At 42.0% G+C, this 23,441-nt stretch overlaps 1 protein-coding gene and 1 non-coding gene across 2 annotated transcripts in view; both read right to left on the reverse strand.

The window, feature by feature from the left end:
• CLUL1 (clusterin like 1) overlaps nucleotides 1–13,630 on the reverse strand; it is a 25,880-nt gene extending 12,250 nt beyond the window's left edge. The window contains exons 1-5 of the mRNA XM_007107844.1: nucleotides 13,519–13,630; nucleotides 12,209–12,357; nucleotides 7,422–7,589; nucleotides 5,056–5,488; nucleotides 514–651 (exon numbers count right to left, since the gene is read on the reverse strand). Coding sequence (XP_007107906.1) covers nucleotides 514–651; nucleotides 5,056–5,488; nucleotides 7,422–7,589; nucleotides 12,209–12,357; nucleotides 13,519–13,624 — 994 coding nt within the window. The 5' untranslated portion in view covers nucleotides 13,625–13,630. The remainder of the gene's footprint in view (nucleotides 1–513; nucleotides 652–5,055; nucleotides 5,489–7,421; nucleotides 7,590–12,208; nucleotides 12,358–13,518) is intronic.
• Nucleotides 13,631–14,959: 1,329 nt separating this feature from the next.
• LOC112064134 (U6 spliceosomal RNA) lies at nucleotides 14,960–15,070 on the reverse strand. Its single transcript, XR_002891386.1, has one exon. It is a non-coding gene; the product is annotated as a U6 spliceosomal RNA (small nuclear RNA).
• Nucleotides 15,071–23,441: the final 8,371 nt, after the last annotated feature.

Genomic DNA, 23,441 nt, shown 5'->3' on the forward strand with positions numbered 1-23,441 from the left:
GGGCCCGTGAGCCATGGCCGCTGAGCCTGCGAGTCCGGAGCCTGTGCTCCGCAACGGGAGAGGCCACAACAGTGAGAGGCCCGCGTACCGCAAAAACAAAACAAAAACTTACTTGGCTAAAAATTTGCTTACACATTTTGAAGATTTCTTCATTGGTGGTTTTCTTTCTCTGCAGTAAGAAGAAAGAAGTTGCCCTAATTTGCTCAGAGTTCTCTTTTGCACACAAGAGTGTTTGCTTGGTGTTCTCTTTTGCACACAAGAGCGTTCGCTTGGTCTTTAACCATAAAAATTTTTCACGGGAATAAAGGGGGAATTTTTAAAAGGGGAAAAGTAAGTTGACCTACTTTTGAATAATAAACGTTTATAAACCTGCCCTGAGCACCCCCAGACGGCAATGAGCACGCCAAAAAGAGCTTGAAGGGAAGCAAATGAATCCACGATGCCTGTAAAAGTGAGATTTGTGACCTCTGACCAGAATACAATCGAAACCCTGAGAACATAATAATCATTTACCTTCCTGTAGGTAATCCTGACATTTTTGGCATCTTGCGTGAAATTGGAAACATTCCGACGAGTTCTGGCGAAGTTCTCCGCACAGCCCTCGGCCCCGCACAGGCAATGCCGTTCTACTCAGGCCGCCGTGGGCGGAGTCTGCAAGTAACAGCATTTTTACATCAGTGCCGTTAAAGAGTTTGAACTTTAAAGGCATGGATAGAATGTCATTTCTCTTTCTAACCAGCACTTGCAAAATCTTTGTTCTGTATTCAATCGTAGGAGTGCATACTGGTGCAACCAGTTGCTAGGACAATTTGGCATCTATTAAAAAGTGCATGTATCCTTTAATCCAGCAGTCTCATTACTGTCATTATTACTCATCATTACTATTATTACTACTTGCTTCCCCCAAACCCCACTCCCCACACAGAAGTTAATGCATATAATTTTATTTTCAGGAAGGAATCATGAGGAATTATTCATAGTAACTCTATTGGAAGAGAGACTTGATGGGGTGGGAGAGGGCAGCTTTCATTTCTTTTGTTCCTTTGTATATTTAAATTATTTTAAATTTAGTGTCTTATTTTTATCATTATTATTTCTGATATCATTGGGGTTAACTAGATAGGGAATTGTAAGCCACTCTTCTCTTTGGGCGTCTATTAAAATTTTTTCTAGTAATTATTTTAATTTTTTCAAGCTGTAATTCGAATGTGTATTGGAGTTCCAAAGATATTGGAAATGTCTGTTTCTTAAACTGGGTGGTAGGTATTTATTACTATTCTTTTTTTGCGTTTCACATATATAATGTTATAAACAGTAGGTCAAAGATTTAGGAAAACATCTAAAGCAGATCAACTTTTAAGAAACTTTTTTTTTTCCTGGAATAATTAACCATCCATATAAAAATGATGATGTAAAAAGAAGTCCAACATTTAGGAGCTCTGTTCCAGAAACTGGACAAAGACCAAATATATGTCATTATAAATCAGAACATCACACAGGTGATTTATATCTTCTTCTTTATACTTCTCTGTTTTTTCCAAGTTTTCGGCAATAACCTGTAGTAATTTAATAATTAAAAAATCTAATATATTTAAAAAATGATTTTAATTTTAATATAGGACAGCAGGGAGCCAGCAAGATTATCTGGTGGAGAAGGAAAAGGGTAAATACGGTATTTAATTCTAGCAGCAGTATGGAAACCACTTCTTTATATACTTGAGTGAGTGTCACTGGAAGCTTTTGGGGAGTCCTGCACAAGGACTTGCACACATAATGACCCTTCCCGCCTGCATTTTTATTTTTATTTATTTATTTATTTTTTATTATTATTTTTTTTTCGGTACGCGGGCCTCTCACTGCTGTGGCCTCTCCCGTTGCGGAGCGCAGGCTCCGGACGCGCAGGCTCAGCGGCCATGGCTCACGGGCCCAGCCGCTCCGCGGCATGTGGGATCTTCCCGGACAGGGGCACGAACCCGTGTCCCCTGCATCGGCAGGCGGACTCTCAACCACTGCGCCACCAGGGAAGCCCTGTTATTAATTTTTAACCTGATGATATTCTGTTATATTAAATCCTTGATGTTAAAAAATGAAACATTTCGAGATAAATTGTGAAGTTTACTGGGAATTCCCTGGCGGTCCAGTGGTTAAGACACTGTGCTTCCACAGCAGTGGGGCAGGGGTTCAATCCCAGGTCAGGGAACTAGGATCCTGCAGGCCGCGTGGCACAGCCAAAAGCAACAAACAAAAAATGTGAAGTTTATTGTTTAAAAACCTACGAGGCATTTGCTAGATCATCTGGTGGGTAAGGCAGCCATCCCCTTTGTCGAATAGGAGTCATTTTCTCCCATTCCTTACAGGTTTAGTGGCATCTCCTCTCGCCCCAGAGAACCCCTGTGAGTTCTACTGTAGAGCAATTCTGCATTATGTGCTGTTAATTTTGTATTCTCTATTAGACTCTGAGTCCTTTGAGAGAGGGGATTTGGTCTTGTCATTTTAATCTTGTCATTCCTCCATAACTTCCTCTCATTTCACTTACGATATGGTAGTATAATTGTTCACTAACCTGTTTTTCTTTCTCTGGACTAAACTCCTAAAAGTTAGGGGCTGTGTCATCTGTGTCATAATCATTGCTTATTCACAGCATCTAGATGAATACCTGGTATAGTCAAGGATGGCAAATTGAGGGCTATATGAACCAATTCCCCATGCTATACTCATGAGAGTAGCCCATCGCCTACCTTCGGCCATGCCAGAACAGAGCCTGAGGACCCTTCTAGGCAGTTACTTCTAGTAAATCATCTACCTTCCCAACTTGCCTGTTTCCCCCATGGGAAAATTAAGGACAGCAAAATTCTCCAGGGCAGGATTAAAACCCAGAACTCCCAGCTCCCAGCACCCAGCACTGTGTGAAGCTACTACACCACAGTTTTATTGAATGGATCTCATCTATTCTCTCCAGGGATTTGTAAGCCAAGTGAGGACAACTGCAAAAGCTATCTTATTCTGTTTCAACAGATTCAGCAACTGCAGTCTAGAAAGAACAAAGTAGGAAAGAAATTCTTTTGTATGGAGACTAAAATGAAACAACACTCAATAAAATTAAAAAATATATTAAACAAGATATTTCATATTTTTATCACCATTTTCCTTTTAACAGTGTTCATTATTCAATTTTAGCTACTTTTCTAATTTTCGCTCTTAGGATGATCATGACAAATAAAGCCTACCTGTGAAGGCTGCCAGATACATAGTTTACACTCAGAAGATATTAACCACTGTAATTGACAGGAGGCAGCTTTCCTATTGCTATTGTAACAGATTCCACAGATTTAGTGGTTTGAACAACATAGATTATTTTACAGTGCTATAGGTCAGAAGTCTGAAGTGGATCTCAGTGGGCTAAATGAAGGTGTTGGCAGGGCTGTTCTTTTCTGGAGGCTCTAGGGCAGAATCCATCTCCATGTCTTTCCAGTGTCTGGAGGCCACCACCCACCTTGGCTCCTGTTCCCCTTCCTCTATCTTCAAAGCTGGCAAAGTAGGGACAAGTTCCTCTCATGAGGCTGTCTCTATTGATTCTTTTCTGCCTCCTTCTTCTACTTTTAAGAGTCCTTGTGATTTCACTGGAGCCACCTGGACAACCCCAAATACTCTCCCTATTTTAAGGTCAGCTGATTAGCAACCTCAATTCCATCTGCAACCTTACTTTCCCCTGCTGTGTAACCTAACATTTTCACAGGTTCTGGCGATTAGGATTTGGGTATCTTTGGAAAGCTATTATATTATTCTGCCTACCGCAAGGGGCAAAGGTTTATTCTCATTAGGAGGATTTTCTAGGGGCAATAGGTTTATTCCTCACCTACCACCAGTCCAGAAAAGTGATGGAAACCACACGCAAATACCCCACAGCCCCTGCCTGCCTATTTTTGATAAACTGTCCTCATGTACTTATATGGGAAGAGACTCTCTCCTCTGTTGAGCTTGCTGTCTGGTTAGGGTAGGGACACTGGAGAGAGAAGAGTATAAAGGTGTAACAAAGGCTTTTTTGGTTTGCTGTTTTGTTTTTGTTTTTACTTTCTGCACTTGCAGGGGACCCTGGATCTCCAGATTATCACTGAGGTGATGGTGGTGCAAGGGAGGAATTGACTAGTTTAGATTCCTCATGTAAGTGGGATAAAATGTTTGTCCTTCTGTGTCTGGCTCATTTCACATAGCATAATGTCCTCCAGGTTCATCCATGTTGTCACAACTGGCAGAATTTCTAGGAGCCCGTTTCATTTTTTGTTAGAGAAGAGCATCCCTGTCCTTGACTTAATGTTCCATAGAGATAAGTCCAAGGAAACACAGATTCTACCTGTGGCCCACACGGCAACTCTCATTTCTGAGACGCTGCCTCCCAGGCTCTCCACAGAAGCCCAAAGAAGTTACCGCCTTCTGCCTTAACAACATAAAGCAGCATTGCTTTTTCCAACATGGAATATCAGAGGGTGTGAGTGGTATTGGTAGAAGGCGATTATTATCATTTACAGAAATTTCTACAGTCTTGGGTTTGTCTCTGAGTATTTTCCCTGGTTTTGTGCATAAATGATGTGATCTAAGGGATTACAGTAGTGATGCAGAGGAGGTCATGGAAGGCACTAAATGTGACCTGGTTTTACATGGCACTAAGCTTTCTTCACAAACTGGGCGTTGAGGAGCCTGGACTGATTTTAAAGAAACCCCATGATGTTCAAGCAGAATAGAGCCAAGCACCTGCCTGAGTTTTAATAAAGGAGGCAACTGTCTTTTTCAAGTTCTCACCTTACCAGCATTTTCTTTCTCAGCTTTGAAAATTTGCTTTAGAAATAGAGAACAGCCCCACAGAGCTCTCGACAAAGACGGGAGAAGGCTAGTGTTTGGCAGACCTCAAAGCTTTTTCTAAGAGGCTGTGAGACTTTGATTATCCATAAACCATCACTCTCAGAAACACTGTACAATGACTTAGAAATGGCTACCATTTCCAAAGTTAAATAAAACTCAACACTAGTATAGATATCTAAATAATCTTTTAATACTTGCCTTTGTCTTGTTTTGATAAATCCTCGATTGCCTTCAGCATCTCAGTAACTGTTGCACTGACACTTTGATAAATAGAGAGACTGAAATTACAAAAGAGCTGGAAGAAGCTGGGAATGTCCCAGCTTTGCACAGGATGTGCTTTTTTTGCTGGCTCTTTGGAAAAAGCTGGAAAAAAGTAAGGCTCCATGAAGTCTGTATCTGACATGAAATATGATTGAAAAGCCTGGTCAAATTCTTGCTGCATCTGTTTGAAGACGTCAAAACTCCTGTTATAGAGAAATCCCACATCCACAGTCAGTTGGCTGAACATGTTCTCTATCTGGGTCAGTTGTGCATCTTCCTCAACGAACTTCTCACCGATGGGAAGGTCTTTTTCATTATCTTCATGGAAAGGAAAGAGAAACTGATATATCTTCCTGAAAAAATGTTCAAGCTGTGGGGTGGGATGGGGGACAGAAATGAAATAAATTAATTTTCTTTTGGACTATTTTTTTATTGTGAATTTTAATGTCAACTTACAAGTAGTCATTCCAAATCAAGAACAGTTCTGGGCAAACTAGGAAAAGGTGATCCACTTTAAGATAATTTATTAACATTCATGTACCTGGCTTTGACTTTGACGATGGAAATAGGGTCTGAAGTTCCTCCTGGTTTCTGTTTGCCTACCAAGGCCTAAGAAGGCCAAGTTTCCAATATTATTGACAAACCACAGTCCTGATGTACTGGTGGTAGTTGGCATGCATGGTTTTAGACCGTGCAGCTTGAAAACTGTGAAGAAGGCTCTTCTCTTTCACCTCTGCTTTAGTGCCTTAGTTCTTTTTTCTTTTTTTTCCTTCAGTGGCATGCCATTCGTGTCTTTATGCTCTCCTGTTTCTCGTCTCATAAATTAGTCCAGGGAAAAGATCAATACATTCACACTGAACTATAGATGCTTAATACAGCTAAATAGATTACTTCGGGATGTTACATATTACCAGTGATCAGAGCCCTCCTTGGCTGTAGTCAAAGGAATGAAGCTCTAATGATAGAATTTCCTATTCAGGGGGAGATCTTCCAGCAGACACACCATGTTCTACTTCATCTATGTGACACATAAGTTCATGCCAGAACACAGTTACCCTTGTATGATAGTGATATGACCCTGTTGTATGTTTTGGAACATAGCAACCATCGAACATCACTGTGGGAGCACTCCCCACCCCCGCTCAAGGGCTGTTCAAAGAATTCTCCAGGGATTCTTAGAAGACTCATGCCTTTCTCAAAAAGTAATGTGGGTGGATCATCTGCCTCTCCCCCTGCCAGCTTCTGTTTACCTGAACCCAGCCCCAAAAACGAAACTTTAAAGGCCCAAGAAATTGTCATAAGGTCACACAAAAGGCACAGATAGGAATGGTCCCCGAAGCTCCTGACTTTCAGCCAGTGCTCATTCCAGTAAACTCTGGTATGTTAGAGAGTGGCTATAAAAATTGAGCAGATGCAATTAACAGTGGAGGCAAATTAACTTGGCATATGAATTATCCTAGGGGTTGTTCCTTCTGTAATTGGGGATGGCACTGCCAAGACAGGCGCAGACTCTGATTACTGCATGCTCTGATATGGAGAGGGGAATTTCTCTGCGTTGCATACTCAGCCCACTTCTTGAAGGGGAAGGGAAATTCAGGCCAAGAGAAGAGGAGCCTTTTATGGGTCAGAGCTCATCCCATTCAGGTCACCACCCTCTGCGATTTTCCTCTGCCCAGAAGAGAGCCAAAGGGGACAAAAAAGAAAACATGCCAGTCCTACAGGACGTGCATGGATGGGGGTGAAGGGGACGTGAATGTGGGCACGTGTGTGCACGGGCATGTGTGTGCTGCCGCAAGAGGGCAAGCCCATTGAAGGAGAGACTCAGGAGGCAGAGGATGCCTTCAAAGGCTTGGCCTCCAGAGAAAACATTAAAGCAGGTTGAAATCAGAGACTATAATACTATTATTCAGAATGCAATTCAGCAAACATTTATTGAATGCCTACAATGCTTAAATGAAGGCAGATAAGATATGGTTCCTGCCCTCACAAAGAGCTTACAATCTAGTGGGAACATGTTCATAAATAACAAATACCAGGCAGAAAGAGTCAGGGTATTTCTGAGAGATACACACACCTGTGTGTATCTGACAGGGAGGGACAAGCACTGGATGGCTGTTCTAACTTAAAAATTATATATCCACAAGTGATTCATACATGAGCATGAATGCTAGATTCTAGGTTGCAAAAGGCCAATATCAGATCATCCATATCTATTCTAAATATCAACATAAGTTAATTTTTTAAAGTCAGCTGAAGCACATACCTTAAGAACTTAGAAACCTTGAGCTCTATTTTTCCCTTACCTTGTTTTTCATAGAGGACCAACTGTTTTGGCAGGTTGTATAAAATCTCATGCAGTTACTTTCCAGGCAAGATTTGCATTCATCCCAGGAACCTGTCAAAGACACCTGGCATAGCCTTTCTTCCTCTTCTAGATGTTCTTGAACTTCATTCATAAGTTTCAGGGCCTCCTAATTAAAAAGTAGAAACACACACTCTATTTCCATTTCATGCCTCTATGTGTTGTGCTTTAGTTGATTTCACTCTTTACAAAATGTGCATATTCGAAACTAAACCTCTGGGAATTCCCTGGCGGTCCAGTGGTTAGGACTCCTTGCTCTCACTACCAAGGGCCCGGGTTCCACGATCCCTGGCCGGGGAACTAACATCCCACAAGCCCTGCAGGGCAGCCAAAAATTAAAACAAAAACAAAAAATACTAAACCTCATTCCTTCTTCAAGCCCTTAGCATCTGACAGATCTACGCTGAAGCTTTCTTTTACCTTAAGAGCACTGCTTGATCTCTATTGAAGACCGGGCAGTTCTTATTCACCTGTTCATTCATACAGTCAACAGCTATTTATTGAGCGTTTGCTATGGGATGGACATTCGTTGCCTGTGGGTGAAGCAACAATGAAGACACAGCCCCTACTCTGCTGAATGACTGTAATTGATCTGTTTACTTGTCTGTCTTCACTTCTAGTCCTTGAAGGATGTGGAAGATGGGGTTTTAAGGCTTACAAAGTTGACACATTTATTTCCTTCATTTATGCTGCTTTTAATTTTTGTATGTTCTTAAACACTGCAAGGAAGCACAATTCTTGTGTATCAAATCAAATCTTGTATATCAAATTCCTGTGTACTGTATATCACAATTCTTGTAGTGAGTTGCATTCTAATGGCAAAGATGCTGTATTCTGAGGGGCTTCGTTCTTCTCATCCATATTGCAAGCACTCCCCCTTGTGGTGCCTGCTGTACTCGGCCAGGTCCCGCCCAGCAGAAGCGACACCTGTCCCTGAGAACGTCAACCCTGCCCCCAGAGCACCCCCCAGGCCAGCCCCACGTAGACCACCGCCCCACCCCTGGCCTCCCTGCAAGTGTGGGCTTCTGCAGACCGGCTCCCTCCAGGCCTGAGAAGTAGTTCAGGGGATTTAGGGGATATAATGGACCTGTCCGTAAGGAGAAAGCCTCAGAGTGGATGAAGACTCCCTTAAGTGAAAAAAAACACAAGGGAGCACAGTTTTTAACACCAATGTAGTATGCACTTTTACCTACGGGAAGAGAAAAAGAAATCACCCTTTCCTGGCATATTAAGTCCAAAGAAACACCTGGGCACTGACAATCCCCCCACATCTCCGCAGGGCTCAGAGTTTTCAGCTGCCCTCATGGCAGAATCCTGGGGCTAAGCCGGGTGTCATTTGCTACGTCCCACATAAGAAACCTGGCAGGGCTCCAGTCTGCCAAATGCACCTCATGATCCAGACAGGTTTAACTTGTCTCTTTGGGCTTTGCAGAACAATTTTGGAATCCTACAACTTCTCAAGAAAGGTTGCCTCACCAGGACAGGCAACAGTACTGCCCAGATTTTCTCAATCAGTCTTTTAAATATTCTGCCCATTGTCACTATAAACCGAAATCCCAATATTTCCAATTACAAACTACATTCACCGTGGGCCCTTGGGCAAATTATTTAACATCTCTGAGCCCCTGTCTCCTTCTTAGCAAATAGGAATAACTGTAGGATCTACCTCTGAAGGTTTCGTATTAAGTGAGATGAGCAAGAAAGGCACATCTGATTTCCTTCCACTCACCTCCAAGAGTGTAACAAGAACCAGTGACCAAATCACATGGCCCAAGTTTTGGTACTGAAATGTTGCCATGGAGGAAGTAGGTCTCTGGTTTAGGAATGCCTTGTCCATGCCTTCTGCTTCCCCCTAAATGTCCCACCCAGCGATAGATTCCATACTTAGAACTCTCTTCCTGCAGTTAAAAGTCCCACACAAACCTGGAGGGGGGTGCGGGGCTTGGGGACTCACTTGAAGCTGCTTTAGGGTTTCCCACTTTAGTAAGAGCAAGTTTCAGATGCTCCCACTAAATATAAATAGGGAGAAGCTGATGAGGAGGATCGAGATTACACTGGATCACCTGAGGATGGGATGTGTTTTGTTCCGGAAGACTTGGGGGCACCCACCCCATATTTGTCAAATTCGTAATTTGTGTGAAGTATCCTTTATTTTAGATTGAAAATAATTTTAGGGAGGGAGACTCAGGGTTAAGCAGGTTTTTCCTTTTTTAAATGAATTTTAAATGAGTACCCAAACCTTAAGAGTATAATTCAATGATTTTTTAAAAAATAAAATAAGTAGGTCTTAAGAAATAATAAAAATTCTACCAGCTCCTGGGATTCTTCAGGGTCAGAAACGGAACTAACACTTGCTAACCTGACCTACACCAAGCATTCTTTCCATACTATGTGCTCCCTCCTTGGCTTGCCAGGAGGCCCGGGAAAGGGAGAAAAACAGAAAGTCACGGGGTCTTCCACAGGCACGGCGCCAGTGGGCTTTCTCCTGGGTCACTCATGACAGGGTTACAACATTGTAAAGCAACCATACTCCAATAAAAATTAACAACAACAACACATTAATTAACATCTCGAAACTCAGTTTCCTTAGCTGTAAAATGAAAGTGATGGTTTACTCAGATGTTGGAAGGACTGCAGGTGATAATGTGTTTTATAAAGGGCCTGTGAATGATATTTAGTGTGGTTATTCCCGGTGGCCAGACTCACAAGCCCACCAGCGAAGAACACAGCTAGAGGGGCTTCCACATTTTCCTCATGAGGAGCTGGTTTTCATTTCCTCAAGGTCTTTTGATCTCTGCCAAACGGGAGGAGGGCTTCCAGCTGCTGGTCAAGCAATCTCCTTTCCTCGACAGGGACCCTGTGTGGTACAGGGAGAGGGATGGCTGCAAAATCAACCAGCTGGTGACAGGCTGACTACAGCTTTGGGGTCCCAGCCTGTGATGTAGCCCTGCTCCAATGGATCAGGGGACACCCAGTGGCCACTGGGAATTCCAGCAGCTCTGGAGCTTGGTAACCCCCAACTTTATAGGTCTACAGGTCTAGGTGTAGATCAAGGTCTAGAGAAGAAATATTAGAACTTGTATTTGTGTTTTTTAAATTTAAAAATCAACTATGGAAAGGAGAAATGGGGAGTTGTTTAATGGGTATAGAGTTTCAGTTTTGCAAAATGGGATGAATTCTGGAGATTGGTTGTCCAATAATGTGAGTGCATTAAAAAAAATATATTTCTTTATTTATTTGGTTGAGCCGGGTCTTAGTTGTAGCTCGCCGGTCTTAGTTGCAGCATGCATGTGGGATCTAGTTCCCTGGCCAGGGATCAAATCCGGGACCCCCTCATTGGGAGCATGATTCTTAACCACTGCGCCACCAGGGAAGTACTGTGAATGTATTTAATATTATTGAACTGTACTCATAAAAGTGGTTAAGATGGCAAATTTTATGTTATGTATATTTTACCACAATTAAAAATGTTTTCATGAAAATAAAATTTAAAAGTAATTTACTCCTAATTTTAAAATTTAAAATATTTTCCAAATTATTTTTGTTATAGTTTTGATATCCTCTATAAGGGTATGTTGGAAAATAAATTTAAAAATTTTTTAACTGTTCTCAGTGTTATGTTAATGGTTAATGATATTAAACTATGAGCCATGCAATGTCTATAATTTAGAAATGTATTGAGCTTTATACTGTAACATATGAACAGTTTTTAATATGGCCCATAGACATTTGAATATAATGTATAGTCTCCATTGATAAGATACATAGTTTGGACAACAACTATTAAGTAAAGGTATTTGAATTAAAAAAATTGATGAGGCTGATGTACTATTTCACATGCACTGGTGCTTGTGGCAGGCCATTGTGTGTGGCCAGCTGTGTGTGAGGACCCTGTGGAAGAGACACTGGTTGCCTCTCTCTTTGTTCACTTGGAGCCAATTGCAGTGACTTGCCATTTAAGAGAACTCAGGTAAATGATGTTTTTTAACTACTTTTAACTAAACTAGCCCTCACTAAATGAACAGGAGGCTTTAAAAGTTTCTTGAAAAAAAACCCCAGCAGATTAAAAAATATGAATAACTTAAGCTCAAGTAGATAAGAAGCAAATGGCAGGGCTGCCACTTTTTCATTACAAGCTCTTTGGCCTTGTGTCAGTAAAAATACAATGATCTAATCAGATTTGGCAATAAGCTAAAAAATTTGCAAAATATCTAGATTTGAAATATGGACTTACATCTACCCTAGCTAATGATGATCCCTAAGTGCATTCTGTGCCTTGAGATAATAACGGTAGCAATTCATGTGTCTAATTTAATAAATAAATTAAAATGCATATATTCAGGAGTGGATGCTAACAATAATTATAGTAATAGGGATGGGAAAGCAAAAAACTTTGGAGGCCACTGATGTAGCCAAAAACTCCCAGACACTTTTGACACAATATCCCAACTCAAAAGGCACCAATAAAGCATTTTTAAGAAAGCAGCGCTTCCCAAACAGAGCCGAATCCCCCAAATTCTCCAGTTTGGAGTCCTTTGAAGGCCTAATCTACAAGGAGTATGTTCTTTGAAGAAATTTGAAATTTTCTTCAAACTCTTCCTCCAATAAGGGCTGCTCTCCAGAAAATCTATGATTAGGGTAAATAAATAATTCCTCCAGTGCACTCAGACATGCACTATTTATGGTCCAGATATAGTTAAGGACAGGTATGATTTTCAATGACTGTACCTGCTTTTCTTCTCTGCATTTCTTCAGGGTTCTCATTAGGTTGCTATGTTCCTCCTCTCTTCTTTCCATCAGGATTTTCATCTGCTTCATACCAGTCAAAGCCTTCTTCACCTCTTCATCTATATCTATCTTCCCAGCCTTGGAAAAACCTAAAAGATTAGGATGTAGTTGTAGTTTTTTCCTTTGAGATCTGATCAGATTACAATGTATCAGAATACAATGAGTTCACCAACTTTTCATGTTCCCCCAGCAGAGGCTTAATTGTTTTTTTTTTTTTTTTTTTTACAGCATCAAACTTTGAAAGCAGATCACAATGATTTGGGCTGTCAGCTGCCACATAGACACGGCTACCACCTGGGTGATACCTTCTCTTCCTCACTTCTGAACTTCTAGCCAAGTCAGAGTTCATTTAAACCTATTCTTATCATTTTCCTCAGGGCCTGTTTTCATTTATCCAATTGTTTTTCTTTCCCTTAAAACTCAAGTGTGTTTATATTAGAAGAAAACATTGAGTTTTCTTCACAGACAATTTATATTAAATGCCCAACTGGGAACCTTAAACAGAGTGAACAATTTCCTTTTCTTTCAGCTTCAGTTACCTTCCCAGGAGGCATAAAACCTAGAAAGCATCTTGTATAATGCAAGATTCTTTAATAACCTACTGGACATCTCTTACACACCTTTAACAAGCCTTTAGTGAGTATGAAATTCATGGCTTGTCATTCTCTCTTCACAATAGCCAATGTGGCCTCCAAAGGAGCGTAATCTGGTCTCCAAATTTAATTACAGATCCCCCAAAAGAAACGTTTAAACTAATTTATTTTCCTAACTGTTAAGTACTCAAAGCATATCTCATCAAGCAAAGGCCACAAGTTAATGAGCACAGACCTATCAGATTCAATGTCATTATAACCCATTCTTTCACTATCTCAAGAATAACTGCATGGATTACTTTAATTGTTTAAATTTTTCAAATGCTAGAAAAGAATTTCACTGTTCATTAAAACTGTGCTCAGAGGACACCAAACATCTGGATGAGACCAAGCAATGCAACCCAAAACGTTGGCAAGTTTTATCTCTGTGATGGCAAACATCTGGATATGTGGACCATTCTCAGAGACACATTTGGAATTTTCTATTTTTATCCAGATGCTTGGCGTCTTGTCTACTTGGCTTAAGTGCCTGGAGAACATCTCACCGTGAAACTAGAGGGCATCCTGATATCTCTCAACTGTAAATCACCGTAAATGCCGGCAGGACATGCAAACAGGCAAACGAGACACAGTGCAGATAAAGAAACCAAACATTACCCTTCAGGTCTCCATGTATAGCAGTTTTGTCCTTCCAAGTAGGTGCACAGTGACAATCTTTCAACCACAGCAGATACGCAATAAACACCAAGAGTGGCAGCTTCATGTTTCCGCTGTGACTGCAAAGGAAAAATAAACCTGCGTCAAATGCCTTAGGTTAAGTTAGTTTCTACTGGCATCAACTGAAAACACATGGTGATCCAAAGCATTTTTCCGTCAGTTTTTCTTTATAACTTTAGACAATGTATGCTAATATGGCTGAGACATAAGGAAACCTGAAATCTAAATAATTTTTTAAAAAAGACAACCCAAGTCCCTATTTTGTTTACATTCTTCCTGACAGTTAAATAAGGTCATCATCCGAAGCATTTGAAATTTAGGGCAACCAATAGCATGGATAACAGCCCCATAGAATCCAAACTGCATTTTATTTCCTTGTCAACAGTAAATATCCCCAAACACAGAATTAGATATGTCAAAGGGACTGTTTTTTTTCAAAATTCAGAGTCCACCAGTAAGTTTTAACCTAAATGGCTTACTACTTTTTTTTTTTTTTTTTTGCGGTACGCGGGCCTCTCACTGTTGTGGCCCCTCCCGTTGCGGAGCACAGGCTCCGGACGCGCAGTCTCAGCGGCCATGGCTCACGGGCCCAGCCGCTCCGCGGCATGTGGGATCTTCCCGGACCGGGGCACGCACCCGTGTCCCCTGCATCGGCAGGCGGACTCCCAACCACTGCGCCACCAGGGAAGCCCTACTTATTTGTTTATGAAAGCAAAAACCCCTCAGATTTTTCTCATACATCTTATAAAGTCCATCAGGACGTATGAATCATGCACAGTTTAAATTTGTTTCTTCTCAGATAATAAATTTCCTTTTAAATTTAATTTGATAAATATTAGTTGCAAACATTCTAAATAAAAATGTATGCTTTCATAAAGTTATGTCTATAAAATAACTTAGATTAGCGTAATTCCTCCCAAAGGGGATATTTATCTGCTTTATGTCTATTTGTTATTAAAAAAAAAAAACTCCATTGTTTAATCAACATTTGGAATATCTTTTAAAAATACTAGTAGCTACAAAGCTATCGCATTTTATATCTACGGTTATCATTTGAACTAATTCTCTTTCTATTAAGACCCTATTTACCAAATGAAGTTTTAATATATTTACCACCAACTTTGCAGGCTCTCCCCAGTGAGGTTGCCACCAGCTTCTGGAAGGACCTTCACTTTTCTCTGATTTAATTTTTGTCTGTGTCAGGGATTTTGCCTTGTTCTATTAATTTGATGACACAGTTCTTAATCCTATTAACCTAACATTTTGAGATTATGGTTTAAAATGCGGTAGGGTTTAGAAAGAAACACTAGGGGGCGGGCTGTCTACACGATCAGGAACAATGACCTTGAGTTACTTTATCTTACACAAATTTTTTTTTTTTTTAAATATGGAATGCTTCCTGAATTTGCACGTCATCCTTGTGCAGGGGCCAAGCTAATCTTCTCTGTATCGTTCCAGTTTTAGTATTTATATGTGCTGCAGAAGTGAGCACACACACTTTTTTTTTTTTTAAGATTTTTTTGATGTGGATCATTTTTAAAGTCTTTATTGAATTCGTTACAATATTGCCTCTGTTTTATGTTTTGGCTTTTTGGCCTCGAGGCATGTCTCGCGAGGCATGTGGGATCTTAGCTCCCTGATCAGGGATTGAACCCACACCCCCTGGAAGGCAAAGTCTTAACCACTGGACTGCCAGGGAAGTCCCCACAAATATGTTTTGATAGGACTCATTAAAGCCTTAATATATATATATATATATATATTTTTTTTTAATTTGAAATTTATGGGACTTCTCTGGCGGTCCAGTGGTCAAGAATCCGCCTTCCAATGCAGAGGATGCAGGTTCAATCCTTGGTTGGGCAACTAAGCCTGCCCACCACACCTACTGAGCCCACATGCTCTGGAGCCTGCGTGCCACAACAAGAGAGCCTGCCTGCTGCAGCGAAAGATCCCACATGCTGCAACTAAGACTGGATGCAGCCAAATATATATATATATAATATAATAAAATAAATAAATAAAATTGAAATTTATTCTATGTATATTCTTTTTGCAGTACGCAGGCCTCTCACTGTTGTGGCCTCTCCCGTTGCGGAGCACAGGCTCCGGACGCGCAGGCTCAGCGGCCATGGCTCACGGGCCCAGCTGCTCCGCGGCACGTGGGATCCTCCCGGACCGGGGCACAAACCCGTGTCCCCTGCATCGGCAGGCGGACTCTCAACCACTGCGCCACCAGGGAAGCCCGCACCTCCACTTTTGAATGTGCAGAGGCCTTCATAGAACGATGACGATTACCACATCTTTTCCCAAGCACTTTCCTCATGCTCCCCACGTTCCTTACCCCTCAGACCATCCTGCTTCTTTATTCTTTATCTCCCAAATACCCCAAGGCCTTTGCACCCCAAAGGGGGAGGATGGTCTGAGACTTGTTCTCCCATCTCCTCACTTGACTGCCTTGTGAATAAACCTTCTCTTTGCTGCAAAACTTGGCAACTCAGTGTTTTGGCTTGCTGAGCGTCAGGCAAAATGAACCTGGTTCAGTAACAATAGTAATAATTTCCCTAGCTCTGTTTCCTTCCTTCCTCCCTCCCTCCTTTTCTTCCCTTCTTCTTTCTTTATCTTCATCTATTCAGCCATTCATTTAATAAAATTAAAGATATAATGCACATCAAAAAGCAGAATTTTGAAGTAGACTGTAAATACTCTTTTTGGGCAAATGTTGGCCACCTCTAACAGAGAGGACCAATGGTGAAGCATAAAGTTCACTGATTTAAGAATCAGGTTCTGTCAAAATCCTTGCCTCGTGGTGGGCTCTGGATTTCTCTGTGTCCTCATCTAAAAATGAGAAATTATTGGAAGAAATAATCTCAACTCTTACTCCCAGCTCTAAATATCTGTGATTATTATTCATGTATTCTCATCAAGCTTCAACATAGTTTGAGTCAATCTGTAAAATGATACAGCCACCTTATCTCTTGTATAGAGTTACTGAACAGGTCAAATTAGTTAATACTAACGGAAATCATTTATTGAGCCATAGAGCACAATGTAATTGGAGGGTAGACCAACAACCTCTTTTAAAAAAATTCAGACTAAACTAAAATGATTGTTTTAGGCTCATATAACATAGGCAGCAAAAGTAGGCATTGAATCCAGACTTCAAAATCTTTCATGAAAAAGATCAACCTTGAATATAATATGAAGAATTTATACCCCATTTAACCTCATCATGAAATCAGAATTTATCAGAACAGACCAGCACCACAAAAATTTAATTACTGATCAGGATGTATATAAATACCAAATGCATTCTAGAATTTCCATGACACCCAGCATGGTTCTTCTCTTGCGTCCAGGGAGTATAGTTTTGGAACAGCTCATTTATCAGCAAATGTATGTCGGGCAGCCTTGTGTTCCACACACTGAGGTTCTACGGACACTGGGCCGAGACAGAATAGATGGTTCCTGCCCTGTAGGAGCTCCTGTTACATTCCAGGGGGAGGGAAGTGGACACCACGCAAATAAGTACCTAAGCAAGAACGTGTCAGAGCGTGAAAGCTGTTACAAAGAAAATAAAATGGGATAAGGGGATAGCCTGTGTTTTGGAAAGTGGGGGCAGCTTTAGGCTGGGAGGCCAAGGGAGGCCTCTCTGAGGAGGGGACGTCTATCTAACACAATCCCTGAGAGCAGGGCCCAGTGCAAAATGGAAAGGTGAGCCCCCTCGGTTCAAAAATGAAGAATTTCAAGATGCCAACTGCAGAGCATTAAACCAATATGGGGCCGTAGGGATCCGGGGGTGCAGGACTCATGCGCAAGAAGCAAGCCCTGCCTGAAAGATGGAATAGCAAGTGCAAGGGTAGGAACAAACCCTGCACATTTGAGGAACTGAAAATAGGTGCACGTGGCAGAGGGCAGCGAGAGGAAGGGTAAGTAGGATGCTAAGAGGCAGAAAGTGCGGATCATGTAGTACGGCAAGGTCAGACACGAACAATTATTTTTAATAACGGGATCACTGTGGAGGATTTACAAAGGGCAATGATATGGTCTGATTGACTGGTTTTAACAGACCACTGTGGCCACTGTGAAGGACCAATTATGGGACAGTCAGGTGGGAAGGGAACCAGGGGGGAGGCAGTTTCCATCACCCGGACAGATGGCCACACAAGGGTGGCTCCTTGGGCGGAGTGAGAAGTGGTCAGACTTGGGACTTATTTTGGAGGCAGGACTGGATTGTGAGCCGAGGGACGGAGCAGAATCACGGGGGACTGCTGGGGTTGTGATGTGCTAAGGGTGTCCAGCGATGCCCTGCCCCGGATGAGAAAGACTGGGGCGTGTAGCCTTCCCTCATTTCCCACGACTCCTGACCTGCAACCTGGATTTCACTCTCTCTGCCAGCGGGAAGTTTTGTTGTTAAACGCATCATGGAGCTACTGATCACCAAATCCACGGCTTACCTTTTGTCTTCTTTCTTGTCCTCCACGTGGCATTTGGCACAGTTGACTAGCAACTATTTTTAAAGCAGCTGGTCTTTTGGTATTACTGAACCATTCTCTCTGGGTTCTCCCCTTACTCCTCAGACTGTTCCTTTTATTTGTAGCAGGATGGGGTTCGCCTTCCCCTTCATTCTTTTAATTCCACCTAGTCCCACTGGGTTCTCCATCTTCTAAATCTCCTTTATCTCATCCATCCCAACCCCTCCACAGGAAGAGGGTCTTTTAGGATAATAACAAACTGCAATTATGCTGTGAGAGGCAATGTATACTGCTCCCCCCACAAGGGTGTGATGACCCAGGCAGGCGGGAATAGATCCCTGGGGTGAACCAAGCCAGGACCCCAGAGAAATGGAGAAGAGGCACATGTAAGGGAGACCAAGGGCACGTGACGTGGACGCAGCACTGACCAGAAGTGATCTGAGAAGAGTGGTCGATGTGTTACATGAACCTCTGGGTCCAGGCACATTTCTTTCTTTCTTTTTTTTTTTTTTAAATAATTCTACAGCATTTCTATTGATTGATTTGATTGGCTGTGTTGGGTCTTCGTTTCTGTGCGAGGTCTTTCTCTAGTTGCGGCGAGCGGGGGCCACTCTTCATCGCGGTGCGCGGGCCTCTCACTATCGCGGCCTCTCTTGTTGCGGAGCACAGGCTCCAGACGCGCAGGCTCAGCAGTTGTGGCTCACGGGCCTAGTTGCTCCGCGGCATGTGGGATCTTCCCAGACCAGGGCTCGAACCTGTGTCCCCTGCATTGGCAGGCAGATTCTCAACCACCGCGCCACCAGGGAAGCCCCAGGCACATTTCTGACTAGTTGCCGGTAAGAGTGAGCTGAGCCTGTTTGCCCATCCATTCTGCTGTAGATCCCCATGGCTGCGTTCCATATTCTTTCACAGTATTTGCAGAGTGCTGGCTGTGTGCCAGGCACTTTATCAGACATTAGACACCTGCTCGGTCTTTTTCCTTACCCTCTTCCTCTGTCCCAGCCTTAGATGTTTATATTCCCCAGGATTCTCTTCTTGGGGAAAATGCCAAGCTCTTTTGGCCGATGTGACCTGGACCCTCAGACACTCATAGCCAGCCTTCTACTGGCTGCCTCTCGGACTGCATGGCCCACAGGGATTTCAGACTCAACAGTTCCTTATCCAGCTTTTTCTCCTCAAGCTTGCCTTACCATGGGATCCCTGTCACCAGATCCAGACATTTGGGAATTATCCCAGACTTTCCTCTCTTCTTCAATCCAGCGGCCAACCCAAGCAGATTGCCAGACGATGTGTTGTATCTGGGCTCATGGAATGTCAAGACCCATGTGAGTTAATGGCTCGAGAAGCTTTATTATTATTGATAAGCTAAAGCACGTAGAAGTCAACAGACCGTCAGAGCAAACAAGCAAAATTATATATAACTGCAAATCAAGTTTCTCTTTAAATTCTGGCTACATTATTATGACCCTGGCAAATGTGTTTTAATTTGGTTCTTGATCTCCATGGCAACAGGATAGGTAAAATACCATACGTATTTGATGACAACTGTAGCCTATACCAATGACCTGTGGAGGAATAAATCATTCTATCAGTTGGATAGTACATTTCAGCCTCACCTTTTGATCCATAACTGCCTAAGTAGTTGCAAGTCCAAATTAAATAATAAAATACGAACAGAAGCACATAAATAATAGAATATATCACCTGGCTTGTTGAGTTTATCTGAGCAAACTGGACTTTTTTGTTTTAGGTCGTTTACTTTTTTTTTATTTTTTGGCTGTGTTGGGTCTTCGTTGCTGTGCGTGGGCTTTCTCTAGTTGTGGCCAGCGGGGGTTACTCTTTGTTGTGGTGTGCGGGCTTCTCGTTGAGGTGGCTTCTCTTGTTGTGGAGCACGGGCTCTAGGGCGAGTGGGCTTCAGTAGTTGTGGTGCGCGAGCTCAGTAGCTGTGGCTCATGGGCTCTACAGCGCAGGCTCAGTAGTTGTGGCACACGGGCTTAGTTGCTTCACGGCATGTGGGATCTTCCTGGATCAGGGATCAAACCCATGTCTCCTGCATTGGCAGGCAGATTCTTAACCATTGCGCCACCAGGGAAGTCCAAACTGGACTTTTTCTACATGCAAAAAAAGAATTCTTCTTGGGTACTGACTGCAAATTTTTAGAAGAATGCAACACACCTAAAATATTAAAATGGGCAAAGAAATTATACACGTATCTTGTAGATAGATCAGGAGCCCTTACGAATGTTCTTTGGGTTATTGCCAGATTTTTATCCAAAAGGAGGCAACAGACTTGCCAGGATGAATTATCCTTATTTGAGTATTGAAGGAAACTGTGACTCTGGAAGGCAAAAAAACTAGGGAACATTTTGGGTTAGTTGTAAATTCATTAAAAAGTAGAATAAAAAAAACAAAAGTAAAAGAAACTATCCTGGAATTATTCTAAAGTAGGTGATGTAAAATACCATGCGTGTTTTTCTGAAATGTGTCCTTCATCATTTTTATTTTTGAACTTTCTATGGGTAGAATGTTCTTTCTTCAAATTAGAATTAATTTTAAAACTCTTTCAGGAGCACGGATACAATCATGCATAATAATAATAGCACATTGCAGAATAGGAGCTCAAGCAACTAACAAAACAGAATTTGTAAAACATCAGAATTTTAAAAATGCCAGATCACAACAAAGATCATTTAAAATTTACTTAAATTTTTTTGCGGTATGCGGACCTCTCACTGTTGTGGCCTCTCCCGTTGCGGAGCACAGGCTCCGGATGCGCAAGCCCAGCGGCCATGGCTCACGGGCCCAGCCGCTCTGCGGCATGTGGGATCTTCCCGGACCGGGGCACGAACCCGTGTCCCCTGCATCGGCAGGCAGACTCTCAACCACTGCACCGCCAGGGAAGCCCTACTTAAATATTTTAAATGATTGTACTGACTTTTGTCTCTTGACAACATAAATATGTTGTCAAGTTTTACTTTAGAGTTTTAAATTCACAGTTTGCTTATCTTAAATTGTTTTATTTTAAAAGATACCCTTTGATTATTAATAAAGCATATGTATACATATGTATAAGACACATACATATATGAAACAAAATAAACCCTTTTTGTAGTACTTGGTGACTGCACGTGCTTGGGGGCTCATTTTTTACTAACAATGTCAGGCTTCATCCCCTACAGCTGGTCACTGCATTCTATCCATTTTATCTCATTCATTCACTCAAAAAGTATCTAGGCTGTATACAATTCTTCATAGCAGCTTTGTTCATAATAACCCCACACTGGAAACTACCCACGTGTCCTTCGGTGGGTTCAGTGGGTTGAACAAACACTGGTACATCCATGGAATACTACTCAGCAAAAAAAAGGAGTGAAATATTGATACACACAACTTAGATGAGCCACAGGCAAATTATGCTGAGTGAAAAAAGCCAATCCCCAAAGGATCCATGATACATGATTCAATTTATGTAACATTCATGAAATACCATAATTATAGAGATGAAGAACAGATAAGTAGTCTTCAGGGCTTAGGGATGGCAGATGGATGTGGCTATCAAGAGGTAACATGATGGCTTGAGCATGTTGATTATGGTGGCGATGCTACACATACACACGAGTCTGTGTATAACTGATGAGATCTGAAAACACTGTGATTATATTAATGACGATTTCTTGGTTTTGATATTTTACTATAATTGTATAAGATGTGAACATTGCAGGAGGCTGGGTGAAGTGTACATGGGGTTTCCCTATACATTTCCTTGTAACCTCCTGGGAATCTATAATTATTTCAAAATCAAAAATTAAACAAAAAATCTCAGATTTGTCTGCACTGTCCTGGGCATTGTCCTCCTTTTTGATTTCCTTTACAATATTTGCCCCCTCTTTTACATCTCTACTGCTGCCCTGTTTTAGATCCCCTAAGAGCAGGGATTGTTGTTTTATGGTCTAATGAATCTCCAGTGCCTAGAACAGTGTTTGGCAGAGAGAGAGAGAGAGAGAGAGAGAGAGAGAGAGAGAGAGGCAGGCAGTGTGCGTGTGCAATGAACAGAATTGCTTAACATCCTTACATGTCCTGAACCCAGTTTATTTCTCCACACTGTCTCCCTCTGTTGCCTTCCCTATACTTAGTGCTGCAGCTGCCCTAACCTGCTAACAGTTGCATGAATACATCCTGGTTAGTTTTCTCTCCATGCTAGACATTGCCCCTTCCAGGTCTTTCTCCTACTTATTATTTATCCTTCAGTGTTCAGATCAAGAAGCATTTACTCATTCCCATTCTCTGGGCATTCTTGAGCATGCCCTCCTGTATCACACCATTCTACTTGTGTATATACCTCTATTACTTCATTTACCTCCTTTAATTCAGTAGTTTATTTACCTGTTGAATCAGTCAGGGTTTGTACAGGAAACAGAAGGCACACTCAGATGAAATCATGAAACTAACTTTATGAAGGGACTATTCACAGAAGCGGGCAGAGGTAAAGAAATTGATTATTGGCTAAGGGAGCCCTGCAAGTGCTGGAGGCTTGGAGGAGAGAATTACAATCACAGAGCAATGGCCAGAGCTTCAAGCCAAAACAATGCCTCCCATTGGCTGAACTCACCCAGAAGCCACAGAGCAAGACAGCCCCAGAGATGCAGCTCATAGAGATCAATCCTTGAGGTGTGGAGCAAGGCAGAGAGAGGGAGAGAATGGATCTGGGGGAGACAGTGGCAAATAGAGACCAAGTGACACATGTTTCTCTCCACATTAGATGGAAGGTTCCTGAGGGCAGGACCATTTCTCATTCGTTCTTGTAGTCCCAGCACCTAGCACAGGGCTCGACCCAGGATAATCATCCAATAAATCCTCGTGGAAGTGAATTACAATGTTAGGGCATATACTATATTTAACTTAATATTTATAGGAAAGTAGGCGGGAAGGCAGGCAAGCTGTTTACAATCTATCTTTGGCCCATTTTAATTTGCTTTCACATGGAACTGTTTTTATACGTTTCTTGATATCATATCTAACTTAGATGACAACAGCACTACCAAGACAGAATCCACTGGAAAGGTTAATTTTGGTCATTTTGCTTTGCTGAGTTCAGTCTAATAGCTGCAAAAGCAACACGAACCTGGAAATAGTTGTATCCATGTGGGGCTATCAGCATAAGACACAGGGCGTGAGACACACAAAATATTTCAATTAGGGATGCTTGTCTACTAATTGTACAACATCATCTCCAGATCCTGGCCCCCAGCAGGCAATGAATAAAAGCTTGCTGACTGTCTAGAGTCAGGCAAGCCATGTAGATTTTTTTTTTTTTTTTTGCGGTACGCGGGCCTCTCACTGTTGTGGCCTCTCCCGTTGCGGAGCACAGGCTCCGGACACGCAGGCTCAGCG

Source organism: Physeter macrocephalus, chromosome 19 (assembly GCF_002837175.3).
Source record: "Physeter macrocephalus isolate SW-GA chromosome 19, ASM283717v5, whole genome shotgun sequence".
Lineage (NCBI taxonomy): Eukaryota > Metazoa > Chordata > Mammalia > Artiodactyla > Physeteridae > Physeter > Physeter macrocephalus.